This window comes from Bradysia coprophila, chromosome IV, assembly GCF_014529535.1.
Source record: "Bradysia coprophila strain Holo2 chromosome IV, BU_Bcop_v1, whole genome shotgun sequence".
NCBI classification, from domain to species: domain Eukaryota; kingdom Metazoa; phylum Arthropoda; class Insecta; order Diptera; family Sciaridae; genus Bradysia; species Bradysia coprophila.
This window is the reverse complement of record NC_050738.1, coordinates 1277985-1303268: the sequence shown is the minus strand read 5'-3', so window position 1 is coordinate 1303268 and position 25284 is coordinate 1277985. Positions and strand designations below refer to the sequence as shown.

General features: G+C 37.9%; 4 protein-coding genes and 1 long non-coding RNA gene across 7 annotated transcripts; 2 read left to right on the top strand and 3 right to left on the bottom strand.

Annotated features, from left to right (window-relative positions):
* The first annotated feature begins 237 nt into the window (after nt 1–237).
* On the top strand, nt 238–6233 carry LOC119066642. Its single transcript, XR_005085778.1, has 3 exons — nt 238–249; nt 2694–2696; nt 5844–6233. It is a non-coding gene; the product is annotated as an uncharacterized LOC119066642 (long non-coding RNA).
* On the top strand, nt 1393–2393 carry LOC119066641. The gene is made up of 3 exons (XM_037169209.1): nt 1393–1717; nt 1880–2144; nt 2233–2393. The coding sequence occupies exons 1-3, from the start codon at nt 1427–1429 to the stop codon at nt 2301–2303; spliced, it is 627 nt and encodes a 208-aa protein (XP_037025104.1). The 5' UTR covers nt 1393–1426; the 3' UTR covers nt 2304–2393.
* Nucleotides 6234–6781: 548 nt separating the features above from the next.
* On the bottom strand, nt 6782–8722 carry LOC119066639. The gene is made up of 3 exons (XM_037169207.1): nt 8586–8722; nt 8102–8517; nt 6782–8023 (listed from the first exon to the last, which is right to left on the bottom strand). Exons 1-3 carry the CDS (start codon nt 8655–8657, stop codon nt 6970–6972), a joined length of 1542 nt encoding a protein of 513 aa, XP_037025102.1. The 5' UTR covers nt 8658–8722; the 3' UTR covers nt 6782–6969.
* Nucleotides 8723–14273: 5551 nt separating this feature from the next.
* On the bottom strand, nt 14274–16121 carry LOC119066637. The gene is made up of 3 exons (XM_037169203.1): nt 15983–16121; nt 15505–15920; nt 14274–15424 (listed from the first exon to the last, which is right to left on the bottom strand). The coding sequence occupies exons 1-3, from the start codon at nt 16055–16057 to the stop codon at nt 14374–14376; spliced, it is 1542 nt and encodes a 513-aa protein (XP_037025098.1). The 5' UTR covers nt 16058–16121; the 3' UTR covers nt 14274–14373.
* A 2451-nt stretch (nt 16122–18572) lies between these two features.
* LOC119066636 (zinc transporter 9-like) lies at nt 18573–24054 on the bottom strand. 3 transcript variants are annotated; one of them, XM_037169202.1, is made up of 12 exons: nt 23881–24054; nt 23659–23776; nt 23203–23580; nt 22656–22923; nt 22469–22595; nt 22264–22402; nt 22048–22203; nt 21873–21984; nt 21479–21807; nt 21338–21412; nt 19093–19206; nt 18573–18984 (listed from the first exon to the last, which is right to left on the bottom strand). In XM_037169202.1, the coding sequence occupies exons 2-12, from the start codon at nt 23743–23745 to the stop codon at nt 18940–18942; spliced, it is 1830 nt and encodes a 609-aa protein (XP_037025097.1). In that variant the 5' UTR covers nt 23746–23776; nt 23881–24054; the 3' UTR covers nt 18573–18939. The 3 variants fall into 3 exon arrangements, with proteins under 3 accessions (XP_037025097.1, XP_037025095.1, XP_037025096.1); XM_037169200.1 differs by having other exon boundaries at nt 22656–22929; nt 23881–24053; XM_037169201.1 differs by having other exon boundaries at nt 22048–22208; nt 22269–22402; nt 22656–22929; nt 23881–24053.
* Nucleotides 24055–25284: the final 1230 nt, after the last annotated feature.

Sequence of the window (25284 nt, the reverse complement as noted above, 5' to 3'; positions counted from 1 at the left end):
CGGTGTAGCGAAAAACACGACCACTGTTTACATTCTCTTAGATTTTCATTATTCGCATTGTCTCTCTATGTAGGAAAAATTCAGTTGATTTGACTCTTTATGAGATACTCACTCTTCTATTTTTACCGAAAATGCTCTTCGGGGAATAGACTGAAATTTTCACGTCATTTTCCTTCTGGTGTAACGAATGTCAACTCGCTTGTGTGAAAAATGAATAACGGAATAAAAAGCACACACAAATGATACAATGTAACACAGTCATCAGAATGTACAAATTGGAAAATGACAATGGAACTGGTGCAATTGCCAGTTGGTCGAAAATTCGAAAACAACCGTTGGGTTTATCAAAGGAAAAACCGAATGGTGAAATCGAACATTATAAGGTGCGTGGAATATAGCAGATTACGAGGAAACATTGAGCCCTGCCGTAAAGTTCACAACAACTCTCTCAATTTTTGCAATGGCTGCAGCCGAAAAGTTGAAAGTCAAACAATTCGACGTCACCACCGCCGTACTCTTTGGAGAATTGTCCGAAGAAATTTAAATGCGACAACCACAATGCTACGAGGATGGAACGAACAGAGTGTGCAAGTTGCTGAAAAGTCTTTACGTCTTAAAACAAGCATCAAGGTACTGGAATATAGTACATTACTGCAATAAGGCTGTATATAAGAGACGTGTACGTATACGAGCGCTTGCCTCGTCACTACAACGGCTGAAAATCATTGCATGAGCCAAAGGAATCGACCGATTATCCGTGCCGTGAGGTTGTGGATAGCCTGATGTATCTTGGACCCGATATTGTAACTCGTTGCGATTAGTCGAATAAATATTTTATACTTTGAATCTGGACTCTTATTGTTTCGTTTACCGTTGGTTCCTCGTTAGTCATTTAATCTCAGGCACACAAATGGTTTCGGTTGGGCTTCGCAACCAAAATGTAACTTCCCTAAGTGGCTGGTCAATCAAATTCATATCATACCAGTCTCTTGACAACCTTGACCTTTAATCATGCAAACAACGTATTTGTTTCTTACTTTCATTCCACCTCCTCTCCCTGACTGTTCTGACGACTCAGCTTCACGTTTTTTTAAGCTTTTTGAAAGTTTGCACTCTTCTTCATCAACAAGTGTGTGACGTATCCGTCTGCAGATAAACAACGAGACCTGACCTGAAGAAGCTGAGCACACATTAAGAGCATGCTTTGATGACGTAACACGTATATGTGAGAGCGAAAAGCCATTGAAATATGCGCTATATACACCAGAAGATTTCGGGAAATTTGTATTGAGATACCGTGGTAATCAATCAGTGTCGCCATCTTATTGATAAAATATCTCATTGGTGGTAATCAAGCACTTGAAATTATAGTATTAAAGAAAACCAAAGTGAAATAGTAATTTGTAGACTGTAAAGTTCACTCAAAATGACAACACTTGCGGTAATAATAGTCCTCGTCTTTGCGGCTGCTTACGTTGACTCTCATGGCTCCATCACAACGCCACTAGCCAGAACACGTATTCAAGACCTGCCTAATTGGGGAGGTGCCCAGCAGCCTTTCTGGTGGGACTCTCAAGGCGTTTGGTGCGCAAACGTACAGCAGGATGTCAATGTTAGCACTTGTGGACGATGCGGAGATGCTCCGGGACAAACACACGCTAACCGTGGAGGACGTTACGACAAAGGAATCATTACCGGTACTTACAATGCTGGACAAGTAAGTGATTCGACATTCGGTGTCGCGCCAGCTTGATTCAAAATATGATTTTTGTAAAAAACGAAATTCGATATTGTAAATCATACCGGCGCGAAATTCCTCGTTACCAACAATCGTACGAAAGAACCGACTAACTATACTTAACGCCGTACATGCATTCAGCAAATCGACATGGTTATTCAATTTGCTGCCAACCATCGTGGAGGATACTGGATTGAACTCTGTAATTTAAACAATGGTGAGAGCGATACATGCTTCACCCGCCTGACCGTCGTTAGAGCTGATAGGGAAATCCGTCCTGGAAACATGGTGTGCTCAGGAAATGATCAACAAAACGGTCCTACGAATTTACGTGTTCAACTTCCAGCTGGTTTCCGATGCACTAGATGCACACTTCGCTGGACATACCGCACTTCATATCCACCAGGTTAGATTTTTCACCAAAATAATTTTGCTTTGTACAAAAATGTACATCATCAACAACATCCATTCACGGTTAACCCTTTTATATCTAGCACCTGATGCGTGCTTCAATCCCAACCCAGCCCAAACATTCAGAAACTGTGCCGATATTCGCATCAATTAAATTGGAAAAACGAACACGAAGCGACATAACGTCGATTCGAACGTACAATGTCCATAAAAATATTTGAATAAATTTACATCGCTTGTTACACACACTGTCACGAAATTGCTGATACCCTTACCATCCATTCTCCGCATTGGCATCCCTGACAAATTATTGGCTTAGTTTAAAGATATCAGAGAGCTTCACATACTGCTCATGCGCTATAAATCACGAGATGCAATTGCAAGATGATCAAAGTGTATGCCAAGACCACGAGCGTTTCTGTTCGACCCTAGGAAATTTCTGTTTTTACGAAGAGGAACGTAGAAATGTTCTGCACCACCTTACAGAATTTCTCCTTTTATGAATAGGAATGTAAAAGAATGTGTAGTCCCACTCGGAGATGAGGAAGTTTTCCTGCAAAAACGTAACTTTATAAGACGACAGAGAAGATCGTTGCCTATTTCTGCAATTAAATTCTTAAAAATTCTTGAAATAAAATTTGGAATTTTTTAAGAATTATTTTGCAAAAATAAAATTACAATAAATAAAAATCATCAATCTTCTTTTTCCCCAATGTTCCCAAAATGCAAGCGGCATTTCCACGTTGTATCGCGATTGAGATTCTTTGTAAAAGATAGTCTTTCGATTTAGCTTCACCAGTTGCTTTTTTCATTAAGGAACCCAATTTGTCTATGAATTTCTTCGTTTCTGGGCCCATACAACCTAGAGTCTCGAAGGCGAGTGGTGTTAATAAATAATTTTGTTTTAGAGAAATATAATGGTTATGCTTATGTCTCTCAGCTTTGTCTGCGATTGTGCGAGCTTTCTTTGAAGAATCATTAATATAAGAAGCAGCCATAGTATCCCTCACAGTCACATCCCACAAGAGTGATTTACCATGACTCCACGGTATCAACGTCATGCCGTCTGGTCTTTTACCATCATCTCTTGAAACACCTGGGGGCTGTATAATATTTGGGACACCTGCACTAGAGAAAGCATGAGCGAAGATGTTATTCATAATATCATGTCTAGCTAATTTTCCTTCTGCGCATTTAGCGCATGATAGACCATGTAAACCATCTCTCTCTACCATTTTACCGCATATACATTTGTGTTCCTCACATAATTGTGAACCCACTCTAAGTCCAACAGCAATTCTGGCAGAGTTGTTATCCAATAACAATCCTAATTGACTCGATGGGATCACTTGCAGCCACTTTGAAGATTCTTTAGTTGATGACGCAAGTAATCGGGCACGAATCTTAAGATCACCATTTTCAAATAACTCATCGAATTGATGTTTGATCTTCGGAAGATCCCAATTCCTTTGTTCTTTTTTAAGCGTATCAGTTTCTGGAACAAAATTATGTGGAATTTCATCGATTAATTGTAAAATCTGATCATTAATTATTTTTAAGTTAAACTTTTGGAGTATAACACCACATAATTCTGACGACGAATAAACAGATGATAAATAGGCTGGCACTGCCAAATCCTCAACTCTCCTAATACCTATACCACCACAAGACAAAGGGAGAGATGCCTGATCCCACGACAAACCTTCTATTCTCGCATTCGCAATAGCCTCCAATGTCGACCGAAACATCTCATCAACAGATCTAAGATGATCGGGTAACAAGTACGCTCTAGAAGTACGCATCAAGTAATTAAATCTACAACCACTCAACGACTTCTTAAAAACACACAAAGCAGGATGGACATCCATCAGTTTAAGTCGGTCACACATCAACTTAACTGGTTTGGTCTTAGAAGAAAACATCCTCTCTAAACCTGTCTCAAATATCGGCGTACCTAACAGTTCTAAGGAAGATTCATCAACCTTCTTAATACCTGGTAACAAAGCTGATATATCAGCATACATATGAGCTTCTTCATCAGGGGTCGCATTGATAAAGAAAACTTCACATTTTTTCGTATTCAGGCGTAGTCCTGAAACGTCATAAAACGACAATACTTTCTGAATATCAACTAAAACAGTCGATAATTCATCACCTATAGTACCATCGTCTAAATACCAGCCATTAAATCGAGACAAAAGGGAATGCGTCATTCGCATTATACCTATACAGAAACCTGTAGGACCCAACGGGTCTCCCTGCTGATAGCCTCTTTGAGACAACAAGAATGTAAAGGTATTCTCTTCAACCCCACGGAATTTCTGCTCCTGCGAAGAGGGGTAGAAGTGCTACGCTCGACTCTATCAGAATTTCTTCCTTTACGAAAAGAAGCGTAGATGTGTTCTGCTCGATTCTAACATAATTTCTCCTTTTATGAATAGGAACATAAAGGTGTTCCGTTTAAGCCTAGGGAATTTATCATTTTACGAATGAAGGTGTTATGTTTTATCACGACAGAGTAAAGTTAACCAGGCAGGAGCGCTTGTTTGACTAGGGACCTGAATAATCTAGTAGCCCTTGATATTTTGCGAATAAAATTTTTCAATTTGTGTCAGTGTTCATTTCAGTTCATTTTCATCCCGTGATTAGGTCCCTTATTTGACGTTTCGAAAATGAACCGCTCCTGCCTGGTTTATTTTACTCTGCCGTGGTTTTATTGAATCAGAAATATTTTTTGGGCTATCGGTTTAATTGGATGCAGTTAAAAAAAACAATTATTTGTGAATGTTTGTCTACTTCCTACTGTATTATCTCCTAACCTATGCCTTCGATTTCCTTGTTTATTTTAACGGCAGTTTTTAATTCAATACAGCATTTTTAGGCTTATGTTTTTTGTAGTATCATCAATATAGAGAAGAAGCCAAGGGACCTGACACACCCAAGTGGTGGGGCCTAGTTTTACTACGAGTGACTGAATGATATGTTCGATTCGATTGTGCATCAGTTATAAATAACTCCAAACGGACCGTGAGATTTTCATAATAACAACGAACGAACGAATGGAGAGAATCTTAATTTAGTCACTCGTAAACACGCAGACGTATCACGGTACGATCCAGTTCTCGTGTAGTTTCCACACCGAATACAACAAAGATAATACAGCGAAGTCGTAAACGTTCTGAGATAATTTTTTGTTCTTGTTTCCCTTTTGCCCTCGGTGTCCTATTGTAGCTTGAAAATAGATTTTTTCTTCTCGACTTTAATCGCTTTGAGTAATGTCAACCGACGAAATAATTGTATTCGCAGCATTGGTTGCATTTTTAGTGTTGTGTGTCTTTGCTTTCCTGACATGGACAATAAGCCTAGTTTGCATTTGCACGCAAAAAAATATTAATTCACCCAAAGTGGCTGTTAAAGAGCGGATGGTTGAAATTGTAACGGATTCCAATTGTGTTGAAGAACGACCGAGCTTATTTACACCCACTACAAATTACGATGGATATTTATCTATACACACTGCATGGTCGCAAGGACGATCGGCGATAAATGAGAATTTCTAACTATTTTTTACCGGACTGTAGCTACGTATCCTAAACGTATTTTGTGGTAACTCGTCGGAGAACGCAGATAAATCAACTACCTTACTCAAAAAGTACTGAAACGGAGCTACTGATTGTGATGGGAATCTGTGAAGAAATATGTTCACCTTTCTCGTGGTTCAATATAACTAAACCACTCCTAAACTGGCTGACGTCATTAATTTCATCACTAACCCACTTTCAGTAATGCGGAAAATTCCAAAGACATTACGTGTGTACGTTGAACCTGATGATGATCTATTAATAGAGATCGTAAGTGATGATAAGTTATAAATCATAAACAGCTGGACGCTGAGTTTAGCAAACAAATCGACTAACTTATTGGTTCAGTTTTATTGTGCCGACAAAGAAAAATTCAGAAGAACGAAAACAAAACATACCAACGATCCGACATGTAACAATTTTAAGAATGAAATTTAAAACCGAAAGAAAATTATACGAAAATTCGAACACAGTAAATTTCCTGTTGTTTTTCATCTCATTCATTTTACAACGCCAGCATAACAGTTTACTATCTGCCCCATGCGAAAGTTGACCATTACATAGCAATTAGCCTCATTGCGAAAATGGTCCATTACATGTGGACTGTTTCCGGTTTATTTTTTCAGTTTCCTATGTAGGAATCAACATTACTTCGGAAACAACTTTGTGATCCTCGCCAACTCACTCGTGTGGTTTTGAGCAACTTGGTTTGGCAACACTTTTTCGTCGACAAGTAGCTATGTAACTCGCCTTCGACTCGGATGTACCCACTCTACACTTGTCCAACAGTAACCGAAGCTTGATGCTCAAAAACACAATTGAGAGTTGCTTCTATCACTGAACTGTCACCTCATGTAATGAATAACTTTCGTAGCATCCAATGTAACCTACCATTACACGCCGAAAACAAGAAAAATCTGTGGACGGTGGACTCACGGTACATGTTTAGTACTCCAAAGTGTCATACGCTGCAATCTAAATAGCTTCAATGCCAAAAAGTATGCAACCTGCCCACATCTTGCGTTCACATTATATGTAACAAGTCAACTGATTTGTTGGTTGATTTATATTTTATTGATAAAATGAATGCCGAACCATAACGTGAGTGATGGGACATTTAGCAATTCTAAAAATATGAAATGTTACACTGAAACACTGCAACTTTGCCGCTACGTTTCAATCTATAATCAATCTACAAAGTGAATAATTTGTGTAGTGTGCTCAGATAGAAGTGCGTGGTCAGTAGTACTTTAAACTAGTTTCTAGCGTACCAAGCTGAATAATTTCAATGCCAAAAAGTTCGCAGCCTTCATCACATTTTCCTCTAACGGTTTTAGTATTAGACGGGTCAGTATACACTCCAGCTAGAACTCTCTCGATAATAAATTTACTTTTGTCGTACAACACGCCGGAAGGTCTTTCCGGTGTATAGCAAGAATAGGATGCCGTCTTTTTGCCGTTTCGTTCCACTTGCTTTTCATCACAATGGGAATCCTCCATTGTTGTCTCCAAAAGGAATCTATCTTCTTCCGGATATTCTGAGTCAATTTTACCAAATTCAAAATATTCAGTTCCGAAGAATCCAAATCCCTTCCAACTGAACAGATCGGTGGTTCTGTAAATCAGCCTAACTTCGTAGCTTTTCCCATTTTCGATAAAATATTCCATTTGTACTTCCTTCGAAGTAGTTGTGATCAACGAACCCATAAAACAATTCATTATCGTATCTTGCAACCGAGGATTTTCCTCGCGATAGAAGTATTGGGCATGATACACGCCGGTTGTGTTCTCCTGTTTGGCAAAATCATTCCAAGTCGACGATCGTTTTGGCATTCCCTTCGGATAAACGCTCGTATCGAAGTATGGAAGCATAGCCTGCATTCTACAACCGTCGATTTCTTGCTCGGTGAATTCGTATCGCTTGTTGGTTTTCTTCATACTCTCACGAGCAATGGCCATAGCGTCTCGGAAACGGTCCAATTGCCTCTTAACGTCACGCGTTGTTTCATAATGGAAATTGTAGATTATTTCTGGAATCATTCCCAACTCTTCGCCCCAATAAATTGCTTCGGTTAGAAGGGCTAATCGAGTTAATGTTGACTGAACAGCGGGTATCCAAAGAACGTCAGCAAATTCAGGGAAGTCAAAACCTTCGGCAGTATCTTTCAAAAAATTGTCACAATCGTTAAGATAGCTGCTGACGACTGATCGTTGCAGTGCACTCACAGCCTGTTTCTCCTCGATTTGCTGGGTGAATATACGTGAGGCTTCACCGTACTTATCACAAATATACCTGTAACTCGGTATTATTCACATTTAAAGTCAAAGAGATTGAAATAGAACAATTTGCTTTGCTTTTAGTAACACTCACATGTCTCTGGTCTTCTTGGCATAAATCGACTTAGCAAAAATTTCACGGAATCTTCCCTTCATAGTTTCGTTCATTCGATTCTCTGCGTCCTTTATACGTTTATTGACGTACTCTACCATCTCATCCTGCAATGCTTGTATTGGATCCTTCTGCTGTCTATCAGTTTCCATTAGTGGCGAAAGTGCCGTCCACAGTCCACCAAAAATGCCAGAAATAATCGGTCCAGCGACTGGAATGAAATTCAATCCAGCTGCAATTATAGGCACAACTGCATCACCAATCGTTTTGGCCAATTCCAGATCCGTATGAATATCTTCGTGATACCTCGACAGAACGTCATATGATTCTTTCACACCTCCATAAAGACCACCCAAATTTTTTCCTTGCTTTTTTAAAAAATCTTTGAACGATTTAGCCTAAAATTCAGGAGAAATAACTTCAAATTCAAACGAAAAACAGTTTGCGAAAAAAAATCATCTTCCACCTTATCCATTCCATCATTGAGAGGGAAAGAAGCAGCTAAGATTAGCAGCACAAATAAAATTGGACGACTCATCCTTTCGAGGATTGATGGGGTACTGTCAAGAACTGAATAACATCTTCGGCTTAGCTAACATTAAAGCCTTTATGTACCAGTTAGGATGGATCGGTTTAACAATTTTACACCCTCAGCGTTGTACACGAGACAAAAATTAGACTAACATGGAGCTCCGTCTAGAGGGGTTTCCAATCTTCAAGGTACTTAATAATTACCATAAAAATCGGAAGATGTACGATTGGTAGCTTCTTTCTTTCGTTTCTTTTACGATCATTAAAGATGTCAAACAAATGTTTACCACAAAAAATCGATTCCTTTCCAACCAGATATTATTCCGGATCAACATGCCCATATTTTGAACTGCTAAGTATGCGTAGTTCTCGAATACCATAGGTACACGGTACACAAAAATTCCAGTAAGTAACGGTGTCGGGGAATCTCGCACACGCGATCATAGTATGCGTCCTTTTACGACATGTAACGAAAAGTCATGACTGTGCGAGATTCACCACTTAGAGGTGAATCTCGCACACCATGAATTTGTGTGGTGTGCGAGATTACCCTACCCCTGTGTAACTCCTTCCTTTCAATATTTTATGGTCTATTTCAAGTTCAAATAATAGACAGTTTTCAAGGAAAACACCAACCTTAAAACTACTTACCGAATGACACCCGTGAATATAAGAAATAGACTTTGCGAAGAAAATAAAATTGGACTCATCCACCCTACTTGTTTATTTTAATGGTCGCAATGCAACTCAGTCTCATTAAATCGGTAAGGTCAAAGATTACAAGAAGAATTGTTTCCTCCTTTATTTTTGCCAACTATAGCAGAGAAGAACTAGAAGATACTATGAGAGTCTCAGAAAGATAAAAAATAATTGCCAAGTGAAAAGGAAGTGCATCTAGACGATGTCTGTGAAGTATCTGCGAAAAAAACCTGCGAATTTCGAACCTTCATGAAAATAATTTCTGCAAATTTTCACGATTTTCTTGAATCTTTATTGACATTTTGACCATTACATGCTCTGAATTCTTACATGAGTAGAGTTATGCACTAACCGTCACAAAAATACATTTCCCAAATAACAAAAATTTCCATAGTAAAAAAAAATTCAGTTCATGTGTATTTCTCCTCACATAATTTACTGGCGTCCACCCCTTTGCTATTTAGCTTTTAATGTAAAAACTGTTCTCGTTATACCGTGCTAAACAATGTAGTTTCTTTATCTATTAACGGTTTGATTAAGTCATATAGACGGTTCAGTTGCAACAACAATTGGGATAACCTTTGTATTTAATGCATGATCGTGTGTCTTCAAATTGAAACAACAAAGTTGCTGGTCTTTATCGTTTTAGCACGGCAGAGTAAAATAAACCAGGCAGGAGCGGTTCATTTTCGAAACGTCAAATAAGGGACCTAATACACTGTATGAAAATGAACTCAAATGAACAGGGACATAAATTGAAAAATTTTATTCGCAAAAAATGTAGGGCCTGCCTGGTCAACTTTACTCTACATACAATGTTCAGTCCATGTTTGCATAAAATTCCTTCGAATTAGTTCCCAAGAACCGTGTACGAGTAATCTCACAGTGAGCTTGAAAAAGTTTAAATAAAAAAGTTCTTGCTTAATCAGTTTTACTGTGGAATAGGGTTTGTGGGATCGAGACAAATTTTTTTTGTTCCGGCACAACTTAATGTTGACGGTAAATTTAAACAAAAACATAGCTAACGCCGACCCGTACGAAACACCTATTCGTATCAAAAGCCTTTAATGTGAAACTCTTCATTTCTCTTACTTCATTTTCTCCTCTGCTGAAAAACTATTCTCCCTTTTAAATCACTTACATTATCCACTCTTTGCCTTGTTATCATATACAATTAAATTGCCGGAGGCAATATAGACAGCCCCGTACGAAGTCAAATTTCATAAATTCCTATTTAAACAGCTATATACCGCTATATTTACCTATATTTCACTGTAAATAAACATTTCACAGAGGAATATGCTATTATATAGCTCTATATGTCTGTATATAGCTCAATATAGCTGTATATAGGTATATATAGATTTCCATATGTGCTTTTATGTCCCGGAAATAGTACCGACGCGTTACATTCGTTAATACCTTTCAAACAAAAAAAAATTCATGAAATTCGGTCAAAATTTACTCGAGATATTGACAAAATACTCCACGTTCACTGTACGGCCGAGTAGCCAGATAAGAGCTCACTCCAAGAGACCTTGCTCACGCTCCGGAGAACATAATTTCATAAAAATTCCCTGATTGGTACGGTCAATACCTATCTAATAAAGCTAAAACGAACGAAATATGTTCAAATTTGGCCGACCTACAAGCAAAAACTGCTTGCCGCCCTGTGCCTGTTTCACACCAAGGGGTCTAACTCACAAGTCGGTCATCCGATTTCCATAAACTTTTTTTTTGTCGATCGGTATTGTAAATACCTTTTATTTGACGTATCACTTACAAGTTTAACGTTTAAATGTCCGGAGATATCTTCGAAAAACCGTAAAGCACTTATTGGGCCCCAGCTCAGGAGGGGTCGATCCAAAATCACTCATCTTCGAACTTAGCCTGTCTTTTGACATTACCAAACGGGGAAAAAAAGAATTTTCAAAATCGGATGCGTTTTACTCAAGTTATCGTGCAGACAGACAGATGGACGGACGGACGCACGGACGGACAGACGGACATTTTTTTTCTTGCTGATTTGGCATCTCTGGACAACCACAATAGGTTTCCCCTTACTCAGGGAGTCCAATTCGACGTGTTACAAACGTATGCGTAAACCTATAAGACCCCAGTACTTCTTACGGGTCTAATAAAGAGACGTCTGTATGAAACAATATTTTTTTCATCATTTTCTACAAAATTTCAAAAATTTATGGAAAAGATCAGTTTTAGTCAAATATTTGTAAAATTTACCGTTAACATTATGTTGTGCCGGAACGAAAAAGTGTTGTATCGACACCACAAACCCTTTTCCACAGTTAAACTGAATATGCAAGAACTTTTTTTTTTACATTTTTTCAAGCGCACCGTGATCTACTTTGTGGCTATTGAAACACCCTATTGTCAGCTAATAACATTAACAGTTGGATGTATTATTTAAATCTTTCCAATTTGATTATTTGTAATGGTTGATTCTGTTATTGGCTGTAATGCTTAGTTTCCTCTTACCAAAAAAGTACTCCGTGTGAGAGACAAAATCGAACTTTTTCAATTTTCTCTTTGTTTATTTGACAGAGTGCTCTCTCACGGCTCTCTCATGAATTACTTTTTGTTTAGTGGAGTGGACACTTAATAGGCTGTTGAATTGGCATAATAAATGAATAAAATAATTAGGCCATATCGACAGCGACAACAAAAATAGTTGATTAGTCGATGGTAACGTAATATAATAGAAAAATTCATGCTAGAAAATGAAGTAAAAGATTTTTCAATTTTTTAATGCCTACATTAAGAGAATTATCAGATTCGACAGTTACATTAGTGGAATGCTAAAGGTGCCTTTAGCCCTACAACACTCTTTGAACAAACTTTATTGTATTCATAGAGTCATACTTTTTGCAGTTTTGCGAGAATTTTTGGAAATTTTCCAGATTTTTAATTACCGAAAAAGCTTTTCTCAGGGGTCGCAGTTGTCCTTATTTCGTAAATTGAATATGAATGAATTGATGAAATAATTTGACAATCAGGCCAATCACGAGTTTGGAAAATTGCATATTTCTCTAGATCTGACCTGTCACATACGACTATATATGCATCTGTTATCGAATCGATAATGAGAACAAAAATAGTAACAAGCTCTGGGTAATATTGTCATTTATATAGTAAAATGCACGTTAGAAAAAATTGAAGTACAAGATTTGAAATCAACCAATTTAAAAAATACTTTGATCGATGGAAGTAATAGAACGTCTCTACTATCGAAAAAGAGGACCAAAAAATGATTTCCAACGAATAATTACGACTTTTTCATGCACTATGTCCAGGTCTGGTGTAATTCATGTTGTAAGTTGAAGGATATGAGACAACGGAATTTTATAGAAAGTCGTTATGTGAAGCCGTGCACCGAATTTCTTTTTGCTCTGTGGGTATGAGCTCCGTCAAACTTACCTAAAAGATGTTTTGAAAAAAGACGACCATTGAGGACATTTTATGAAAAAAGTGGCGTTCTCAGAATTTTTGCAAAAAAAAAGTACGGGGCGAAAAGCCCTATCCATAGATCAATCTGTACCAGGATATAAAAAACTAGTTCTCACATTGTAACCTACTAAAAAGTAACATGGATCCAAAAGCATAAAATTCTGTGTACGTTAAACTTGATGGTGATGGTCATTAATAGATGTCAAGACATGGTGGCAGATGACAGAATTATGAAAAAAAACATAGCTAACGCCGACCCGTACGAAACACCTATTCGTATCAAAAGCCTTTACTGTGAAACTCTTCATTTCTTTTACTTCATTCTCTACTGAAAAGCTATTCGCCCTTTAAAATCACTTACATTATCTTTCTTTGCCTTGTTAGCATATACAAATAAATTGCCGGAGGCAATATAGACAGCCCCATACGAAGTCAACTTTCATAAATTCCTATTTAAACAGCTATATACCGCTATATTTACCTATATTTTCCTATAAATAAACATTTCACAGATGAATATGCTATTATATAGCTCTATATGCCTGTATATAGCTCAATATAGGTGAATATAGATATATATAGATGTCCATATATGGAATCCCTGAAACCCCTCACACTTAACACATTATTTCCATGTTAACAGAAACTCTCTAAGTACCATTTTTCCCAAGATATATCACTTTTATTAAAATCCAATATGGCCACCGGCAGCCATTTTGTTAGGAGATCGGAAATTTTACCGACGCTTTACATTCGTTAATACCTTTCAAACAAAAAAAAATTCATGAAATTCGGTCAAAATTTACTCGAGATATTGACAAAATACTCCACGTTCACTGTACGGCCGAGTAGCCAGATAAGAGCTCACTCCAAGAGACCTAGCTCACGCTCCGGAGAACATAATTTCAAAAACTTTTTTTTCCCTGATTGGTACGGTCAATACCTATCTAATAAAGCTAAAACAGACGAAATATGTTCAAATGTGGCCGACCTACAAGCAAAAACTGCTTGCCGCCCTGTGCCTGTTCCACACCAAGGGGTCTAACTCACCAGTCGGTCATCCGATTTCCATAAACTTTTTTTTGTCGATCGGTATTGTAAATACCTTTTATTTGACGTATCAGTTACAAGTGTAACGTTTAAATGTCCGGAGATATCTTCGAAAAACCGTAAAGCACTTATTGGGCCACAGCTCGGGAAGGGTCGATCCAAAATCACTCATCTTCGAACTTAGCCTGTCTTTTGACATTACCAAACGGGAAAAAAAGAATTTTCAAAATCGGATGCGTTTTACTCAAGTTATCGTGCAGACGGACAGACGGACATTTTTTTTCACTGATTTGGCATCTCTAGACAACCACAATAGGTTTCCCCTTACTCAGGGAGTCCAATTCGACGTGTTACGGATGTATGCGTAAACGCATAAGACCCCAGTACTTCGTACGGGTCTAAAAACAAGTCGACTTTCTGTTTGCTAAATTTTATTTTACCGAACAAAACCATCTGGCAGTCGAATAATAAATACTAAAATGTGTGCAGTTCCGTGGTCATGTAGAAGTTCACAATTTCAAATTAGTTTCCAGCAAACCGAGCTGAATAACTTCAATGCCAAACAGAACACAGCCTTCATCACATTTTCCTCTAACCGTATATGTTTTGGACGGATCGGTATGCACTCCAGCTAAAACTCTTTCGATGACAAATTTACTCCTATCATACAACACGCCAGACGGCTTTTCCGGCGTGTAACATGAATAGGATGTCGTCTTTTTACCATCGCGTTCAACTTTCTTTTCTTCGCAATGTGAATCCTCCATTGATGTCTCCATAATAAATCGCTCGTTCTCCGGATATTCTGACACAACTTTACCGAATTCGAAGTCTTGCAAACCGAAGAATCCGAATCCCTTCCAACTGAATAGATCGGTGGTTCTGTAAATCAATCTGACCTCGTAGCTTTTCCCATTTTCGATAAAATATTCCATTTCTACTTCCTTGGAAGTGGTTGTGACCAACGAACCCATAAAGCAATTCATTATCGTATCCTGCAACCGAGGATTTTCCTCGCGATAGAAGTATTGCGCATGATACACGCCGGTTGTGTTCTCCTGTTTGGCAAATTCATTCGGATTCGATGTTCGCTTGGGCATTCCCTTCGGATAAACGCTCGTATCGAAGTATGGGAGCATAGCCTGCATTCTACAACCGTCGATTTCTTGCTCGGTGAATTCGTATCGTTTGTTGGTTTTCTTCATATTTTCGCGAGCAATGACCATGGCGTCTTTGAAACGGTCCAATTGCCTCTTAACGTCACGCGTTGTTTCCCCATGGAAATTGTAGATTATTTCTGGAATCATTCCCAATTCTTCGCCCCAATAAATTGCTTCGGCTAAAAGAGCTAATCGAGTCAATGTTGATTGTAGTGCGGGTATCCAGAGAGCGTCAGCAAATTCTGGATAGTCAAAACCTTCGGCAGTATCTTTCAAGAAATTGTCACAATCATTGAGGTAGGTACCGACGACCGTTCTTCGCAGTGAACTCACTGTTTTATTTTTCTCAATTTGTTGGGTGAAAACACGTGCGGCTTCGCTGTACTTATCGCAAATGTACCTGAAATCGGAATTAATTGATTTGAAATAATAAAAGTTTCATGATCGAATTAGCAGATAGCAACCGGTTACGACACCAACCTGTCTCTATTGTTCTTGCCATAAATCGACTTAGCTATAACTTCACGGAATTTGCCTTTCATATTGTCATTCATTCGACTCTCCGATGCCTGTATGCTTTTGTTGATGTACACTTCCATTTCGTACTGTAAGGCCTGCACTGGATCGGCGTTCTGTTGTCCACCTTCCATAAGTGGTGAAAACGCCGACCAGAGGCCACCAAAAATGCCAGAAATTAACGGTCCAACCACCGGAATGAAATTCAATCCAGCCGTAATTATTGGCACGACCGCGTCACCAATTGTTTTAGCTATTTCCAGTTCACTTTTGATTCCATCGTTGTACTTTACCAGACCGCCGATTACTTGTATTTGGGCGCCATAAATTCCGCCCAAAGTTCCACCTTGATTTTTCAAAAAGCTTTTAAACGAACCGGCCTAAAGACAAATGCGGATGGTACTTGGGCTCGGATATATTGAAAGAAATACGAATGAAATACCTTGGTCATCCCATTATTGTAAGGGAAGCACGTAGCCAAAATTAACAGCACAAATATAATCGGACGACTCATCATTGCGAGCAGTTATTGAACACTGATGAGAACAATGAACAAAATCATCGACTGTGTTAACATTGAATGTGTTGTAATGTAAAAATTAGGGTGGATCAGTTTCACCTTTCAGTTCACAAATACTGCATCACTGCATGCAAGCACGTTGAAATTTTCTATTTAAATTCATCATTGAGGAATGGTACATTAAAACGATCCACCCTGCATGAACAATTTATCTAAATAAACAGCTGAAGTAAAGGTAAAAATCCAAAAGTTCCACGGTATTAATGACCATGTTTTATCGAAGAACTAGAATCATTTTAGGTGATAAGTGTTCGTTTAATTATTGATGTTATTGTGACTGCTCAGCTTTAGTTTGAGATATCTTGCTTATAAACAGGTCCCTTGATAAGCCAATTCGACTGCTCTTTTTAGCCTAATCATTTTTTAAAGCTGTTCGATCCATTTCTTGCCGAAACACAGTTTTTAGCGGTCAGTTCTTCACATTTATATGGTCGTCATATGCCTGTTTTTGTTCATTTGGAAATGCTACCGAACACATTGATGCAACGCAGTTCAAGCAATAGGGATCATCGTCTAGCTACAGCTGCCAAATAAAGTACTATTTTGTATGAAATGGTTTTTTTTACAGTGTTCCTGTCTTGCCTCACTGTCAAGTTCCAGTACTTCTGATTTCCTTTTTATGCTGTGGTGTGAGGTAAGCAATTGATGTAATCGACCAGGTCTGTAAATTCTTTTTCCTACGTAAAAACCTATTTTCCTAAGAAAAAAATTTATTCAGACATTGAGAATCGCCTTGATAAAAAAAAACTCGTCCCCTTCCAACACCAGTTGTACAAATATTAAAACATGGAATGAGAACAGGATTACTTTTTGTTAAACTTAATTTAGTTGTTCAAACACATAATTGTGTAAAATAAACAAAACTGACTCTCGCAACTAATCAACGCGCTTCACGCATGAGTGGTACTCTGAATAGAATACTACAACTCGACAGTGTATCGAACAATTTTTTTGCACTGTAAACAAATTTGGAACAAATTTTCATACAAAATAGTACTCTATTTGGCAGCTGTCATTAGAAGCACCTTTGCTTAAAGTGCGTTGGACTAATTCATATTTTTAAACTTTCACAGACGACAAGCATAGCACCAATAATAATTACAGAATCTTTAACTACGTCTAATCATAAGCATTGTCAAAGTCTCAGACATTGCGTTAATATCAGACCTTGGCTGAGACTACTGAGACTATAGGATAAATGTCCCATCTCTATAGGATGTTGAGGAAAACCGTTTAAGATAAGCAACGCAAAAGTGAGTTATCACGACCTGATATGAACTTCCGTGTTCTGATTAAGAGGAATCTACACATGGCTGAATTGTTGCCTACATTTGGGGGCAAAATAATTATTATTTCGATGATAATTTTGGACTCGAATCCTTATTGGAAAAAGTACGATCATCGGTTGGTGTTAAGATGTCCTAGTTTTCAGCAAAAATTGAAATGTTTGTGGTGATGCAACCTTGCTCCGAGAAAACTCAAAATATGTGTCAATTTTCGTGAAATATTGAGTTTTCTCGGACTGAGGTAACATCACCACAAACATTTAAATTTTTGCTGAAAACTAACACATTTTAACACTAAACGATGGTCGTACTTTTTCCAAAACGGATGCGAGTCCAAAATTATCATCGAAATAATAATAATTTTGCCCCCAAATGTAGGCAACAATTTAGCCATGTGTAGATTACTCTTAATGCTGACCGACACTTAACTTAGAATGGACTGATTCCGGACATTTTCCTAAACCGTGAATGTCAGACCTTCCAGGGAACAATATAAGACGAAAATTTTCTAACAAAAATTTTTATATGGATGAGCTAGAGTGAATCAAGTTTCACGAGGGTGCTTTTGTGCTTTTAATTTCGAAAAAGTGTTACTGTTGCCTGCGCCACCACTTAACCTGCACAATTTATATAGGGTTCTAATCTAGGTGCCTAGTCCTCCGAGCCTGTTCGAAAATCGTCAATTTTTCGAGGTAGAACTTGTGCTGGAGCCATGCAGGAGAACTTTTTCGAACATATCGATACTGCTAAATTTGTACCTTGTTGAGGCTAGTATTTGAACATACTTTCAAGATTTATCCGACAAGTTTTAAGGAGAATATTGCCTAAATACACTTTTGCCCCTGGTGTAGTGCATTTTTCCCAAAGGTCCACACCTAAGGTGAAAGTGTTCTATAAATGACTCAGCATAGTCCAACGAATCCATTCATACCAAAAAAGCTATATTCGGAGACCCCTTGAATTCGAATTGGTCTACGTTTTCACAAAGTGTTTCTTAATGATTACGTCGTGATGGTCGTGATGTGATACACTAGCGATTAACTTATGAAAGAATGCCAGTGAACACTGACCTTGTCAGGTAATTCAGTTATGACGATCGTGATCGAAAAACCTTTCGAATAAAATCTTGCAACTCATTAAAAAAAAACGAAAACTTTCATTCGATTTCATTAACAGCATCAATTTATTGTTATCAGATTTGCATTTATATTGAACATTTGATTAAAGTAAATTAAGGAAAATAGGTTTGTTTTACAAAATGAGTTTTTGTTCCACTCGAAATCAATTGTTTACATAATAAAGTAGCCCGAACCCAATCATCTGTTTGTGTTCGTTGATCAGTAACAAAATAAAATATCAAGCCAAAATCGACTCAAAACAAATGTTTTCATCAATTTTTAAGTATTCTATTATCGATCTTACACTCACTTAATAAACTTTTGTTTTATTCACAATATTCATACGAAAATTATTTTGGATTTTTTTTTAGTTTTATTTTATTTCGTTTTCTCACACTTTTCTATTCCTTCGAAATTATAGAATCTCTAAATCACAGTGTCTCACATCAGGGAATTTTTTCTGAAAGTACAATAGAGATAGAGATACAGAGTGAGAAAAAAATAACGTTCCACAGGGATGACTAAAGGAAAATGGAAAGGAAATTTTCCGATCACATTTTCCACTTACCCTTATCTTCATTTCTATGCGATCGATTTCACCTCCCATCAGATCCACAATACTTTCACCATGCTTCAGCAGAAATGCTTCCAGTTCGTCAATGGTTGTAAAAAGTTTGATTTCCTTAGACAACGAAAAAACAAATTTTGAAATTAATTTTTGATGACGTAATTGCCTTTTACGGCGGAATTTTTAGTGAATCCATCCACATTCGACTTCATTGTTATTTGTACCCAGCTTTCCACTAACTAGATATTTTTCAACAAATTGCGAAGATCTCTCAACGGTAACGTTCATTCATTAATGTATAAGGAAACGGACCCTCCAGAATGTGCTATTAAAACCTCTGGATCTGCCTATTGCACGACCAATTAACTTAAATCGAAGGTTCAAGTTCAAGTTCAAACTACGACTTTCTTGAAACTTGAATCTTGCAAGAACTAAGAAGACGTGACTGCAGGCCTAACACGTTTGAAATGCCATACGAATATTAGAAAGTTCTTTTTTTAAGAAAATGTATTCTGGGTAAAATTCCACAGATCCCTATGGACGTAAGGTTTATTTTAAAAGGTTCTTAACAGGTCACCTTACAGATAAATAAATTCTTGTAAAAGTGCGCTATGGCGGATGTAAATGGCATACTTGTTGGTCGCCAATAGTAGTGTTGAATCTCGAACGACTCATATGACGAGTGTTTTCACTCTACGAAAAGACATAATCCAAGTATGCAATTAAAATGAAACAAATCAAATTACCCTTGCAAATGGGTATAAATACGATATTGTTCTCATAAAATATTCAGAATAAATACAACTGTTCAGCGGGCAACAAGCCCCAATAGAAGTGTTTATGTCTCAAAGTAAGGCTCTTAGTACGACATAACTAAAGCCAGTTGGAAAGTAGAAGAAGTGTTATTGGCCCAAGCAAAGCCACCGAAAAGGAAATTGCCCTTCATAAGTAGTTGAAGGTTCCAGTTTCAACAAGTAGCTTTCCGTTGCAATGTTGCATGTATGTCTCTGCTTCCATAAAGCATATTAGAGAGACTAAAGCTATAAGCAAGTCAAATTCGGGTCGAACCTGAATTTGACGTGTTTTGAGCCTCACAAAACCGGTAGCTCACGGAAATTTACGATAGCAGAGACGGTGTGTGTAACGCAGATACGCAGACACCGACATGATTGTATGGTTTGCTTCAACCTCAAGAAGTGTATGAAGAGAAGAAACGTATATGAGCCCTGTATTTTGGACATTCAAAAGAAGCTCAAGCTTAAAAAATTAGAAGTAATTGGACTGTTTATCGGCGCACGAGGTACCATCTCAACTTTTTTCAAAGATTTTTGCAATCAATTCAAAATTCAAATTTCAGTCATCGAAGAAATAGCAGTCGAAGCAATACGTGGTAGCTGTAAAATTTATAACAATCATGTATACGATCCAGTTATATGATTTACCAATTATTATAACAGAAATATTACAAAACTGTTCAGTATACTGTGTCATTATGGCAACCATTGATGGATGGCAGTGATTTAATTTGTTTTCTAAGACATCAAATTGGCCGGTATGGTTCCGGTTCCGAGGTTATGCTTATTAATAAATGAAGAAATTCTGAAGCTTAACAGCAATGGATCCTTTGGAAAGTTGTAGCCTACATTTAGGCGGAAAATATTCGTTTTTTTTATTATTTCTCTGAACCAAAAAATTGGTTTGTGAGTGTTAACTTAGCTGCGAATGGAGAAACCAGTGCAGATTACTCAAATTTACACAATCTGCAATGGTTTGTCCAAGTGGGTTCAGTTATCATCCATAAACCCATTTTTCCTTTAAAAGTAACACAGAAATCATCAAAAAACGAATATTTTCCGCCTAAATGTAGGCTTAAAATTTGCAAAGGGTCCATTGCACTTAAAAAAGCGGAGAGATTAGAACACTTCAAATATATTCCAGACAGACATATTATAGGATTACGCTAGCACTCAACCTTCTCCCCTCATAGTTTTATTCAACTTTTCATTATAGGAGACTACCCCAAGCTAACCCAGTTACGGATGATATCAATACGACTTCACAAACGAAAAGCTCTGTGGTCTCAGATAAATGAAGTAAAAGTTTTTGAAATAAATCCCTTGAAAATACTTAGAATAAATGAAGTAATAGATCGAATATAGCGATACTGCTGACATGCAGGTGTAACAGGTTTACACTTATTTTGAACTTCGTTTTCGACAACAGATGAGGACAATAATCCACTTACCTCTAACAATATATTTAAGTCTTGCTTTTCAAGGTAAAATCTAGTAAGCTCTCGACCGTCAAAGTCCATTTCCGCCTAAAAAATGCACAGAGTTTAACACCAACGAAAATTGCACAAGAAAATGACGAAAAATCAACACACCTTATATCGCACCAATGAGTTGCCTATATCTATACCCTTAACATCATGGATAGCCCGAATCATTATATCGCTTTCCAGTTCGGCATTGATTCTATCGAGCTGCTCTTCGGTGATGGATCGACCCACCAGTGCATTGGCATTGGAATAAATGATAAACGACGCCACCGATCCCAATATACCGCCGACTAAAAGCGATCCACATGCGTCAGGTATGGACGAATTGTAATATGTGGACAATCCCATGCAACCGGCCGCTAGCACAACACTCAAAACGGCAGCCGTATCTTCGAATAATACAACGTTAACGCACGGGTCTTCACCTCGCATCACTGAAAAATCAATACGATCGTCGGTTAAATCGGAAAATTCGCGTACATCGAACCGCGGAACTCACCGTATTCTTTGAATGTTTGATTGCTCGCTTTGGCCGCATGTCTAATTGTATTGACAGCCACCATAAGTGTTGCGCCCTCGGAAATTAATGAGCCACCGAGAATGCAAAAGGCCTGAAAATTGATTCTTTGAATTAATTTGACCGAACAATTGATGTCCCCAAACGATTGACTTACCCAAAAAAAGTCTTCGATTGGAGCTGGATTCGCTAAGCCCATAAAGCCGTGGTAGAATGACAGACCAGTTCCAATGCAAAATATACCAACGCCCGATATCAATGACGAAACATACTTCATGTTGGTGTAACCGTAAGGATGATCTGAGTCGGCGATCTGAAAGCGGAAATGCCGTGGAAATGTTCCCACCCAAAAATGGTTTCAATTGTCACTGACTTGTACTGATTTATGGATGCCATACGCCAGGATCAATTGGTTTATGGTATCGGCTAGTGAGTGAATACTTTCGGCAAACATACTGTGCGATCCGGTGTACAGCCAAGCGCAAATTTTGAATACGAAGTTCGTGGCGTTTCTGTAAATCGAATTTGTTTTCTCGATTATTTCCTATTTCAATTATTTCTATCATTTTTCGACTTACATAGCAATTGCAGTTAGAACCACTTTTCCTGATTGACCACTTAGTCCTTCCTCGCTTCCAGTAACCCCTGTCCTACTACCGATTTCGCGACGATAGTCACGTAATCGTCGCTTTACTGTGAATATATCTGAAAGGAAATGGTTATTATCAAGAGTCTGTCTGTACGAGTACACAATGGCCGTCTTACTCTGCTGATGCATCTTTTTCTCAATTTCACGCTTCAAGCACTCTCGCAGCAGATTCTCTCGGGAACCCCACACTTCGATCGCTTTTTCCTCGACATCTTTACGCCAGTAGACCGTAATCGGTGGCTCTTGTTCGTACGGCGATCGTCGTTTCGTTTTGGGCAAATTTTCCAGATCAGACGGTTTCAGCAGAAAGTCTGACATGGCTCGAGTTGGGGTTATAAAATTGCGTTCCAGCGACGATCTGTTGAAATCGACCCGAGCACGTCGCTGAACCTGTATTTAAAATTACTGTCAATGTAAGTGTATAGTGGGGAAACCCAGTGCAGTTTCATGTCATTTATCATCAGTCGACAAAGATCGTCAACTCAGTCATAAAGCCGAAAACGCACGAACAATTTAGCGTTGATAAAATCGACAATTATGCTGAGTTTTCCGTTGTAATCCGATGGCTAAACAATGGAAGACGCAGCACAATTGTCAATCCCATCAACGCAAACTTGCTCATGTGTTCTCGCCCCAAGAGATTCCAACAAGAATTCATCTTACTCGAACTTTCTTCGCCGGGTCATCCACATCGTCAGCCTTGGCGCTGTCAATTTCCTTCTTATCTGGCTTTACCTCCAGCACAACATTCTTCAATTCCGTACCGGTAGTTGATGTTGTCACCACCAATTTTCCTTTGTTCGTATTGATTTCCAATGAACTGAGTTTCAAATCCGTCGGCGCATTGACTAGATCTTCAACCGGATGATCGTCTTCCGGCGAAGTCTTTACTGGTGTTGTGGCCGTGGGATTATTCGACAGTGCATTTTTGTTGTCTTTGAGAAGGAACGATCTGTTCGTGGATATACTGCGGCAGCTGTACAAATGGTTGTTGAGTTTGTTTGCATTGTGCGAAGATTGGACAGAAAAGGTCGAAAATCGCTGTAAGGAGATTTTGACCTGTCATTGATTTTGTGGAAAACAACAAAACAAAAAGCAAAATATCGACGGATGTCAAACCTGATGATTCCGTTGAAAGAAATTGATTTTACAATGCTGACTACGAACGTGTAATATTCGTACGATTTTGTCAGTGCGCCGAAACATTATGTTTTGTTGTATCGTTGACTTGTTCTACCTGTCCATTAAACATTATATTGAAAAATAAAATTACGCAAAATCTGGGCCGAACAATTTGTAAATTTTTCCATTGAGGTTATGTAAACAAGCCAAAATGCATACCTTAATTCAAACATTACATGTTGCACATTAATCGAAATTGGGTTCCGGCAATTTGTTTGCACTGGAATTTCAACGGGATTAAATTAGAAAAAACAATTTTGTGCAGAAGGTAAAAAAAATGGAATTCAAAACACTGAAAAGTTTGACACCGTTTGACACATTACGGTTCTGTTTTGCCAATTTTCAACAATTTCAATGAAGTAGATCATATAGATCCTATTAATTTCGAGTGTGTGTGGCGCTAATGTTTGAAAATTAAGTCGTAGTAAGTTATACGTTGCCTCTATGGAATTATGGGAATTTTACAATTTTTGGGTAGAACCACAGCTCTGCTACTAGCATGAACATAAGAAATATTTGGAAGCTAATGTTATCTTAAAGCACGGAACAATTTGTTACTTTTACAGTAAAAATTGGTTTGTGGGTGATATTTTGACTCGCTACTAGAAACTTTGCATATTGTCTAAATTTATGTAATCTGCTCAGGTTTCTCCATGTTATGACTCACACATCAATTGTTCCTTTAAAAGTAACACATTTCTGCCTGCTTTAATAGTTTTTTAAAAAAATTGTTCAGAGAAATCATCAAAAAACTAATGCGTTCCGCCTAAATATAGGCTTCAAAGAATCATAAAGCTTAGTGACATATTTCTGGCCAAGACATTCTTTAAATCGATTTTTTACCATAAAGCCATGATGGCTCATTTTTGGCCGAATGGAGAAAAATGTAGATCTGGTTCTGTTCTACATTTTTCTCCATTTCGTCTGTTTTCGCTTTATTAGATAGGTATTGACCGTACCAATCAGGGAGTGAGCTGGGTCTCTTGGAGTGAGCTCTTATCTGGCTACTCGGCCGTACAGTGAATGTGGAGTATTTTGTCAATATCTAGAGTAAATTTTGACCGAATTTCATGATTTTTTTTTTGTTTGAAAGGTATTAACGAATGTAAAGCGTCGGTACTATTTCCGGTCTCCTAACAAAATGGCTGCCAACGGCCATACTGGATTTTATCAAAAGTGATATATCTTGGGAAAAATGGTACTTATGTGTTAAGTGTGTGGGGTGTTTCAGGCATTCCATATATGGACATCTATTTATATCTATGTTCACCTATATTGAGCTATATACAGGCATATAGAGCTATATACAGGCATATAGAGCTATATACAGGCATATAGAGCTATATACAGGCATATAGAGCTATATACAGGCATATAGAGCTATATACAGGCATATAGAGCTATATACAGGCATATAGAGCTATATACAGGCATATAGAGCTATATACAGGCATATAGAGCTATATACAGGCATATAGAGCTATATAATAGCATATTTTGTCTGTGATTTTGGTTTTTCAAACTCAACTACCTCTTCTGTATTTTTATTTATTTTCAACTGCC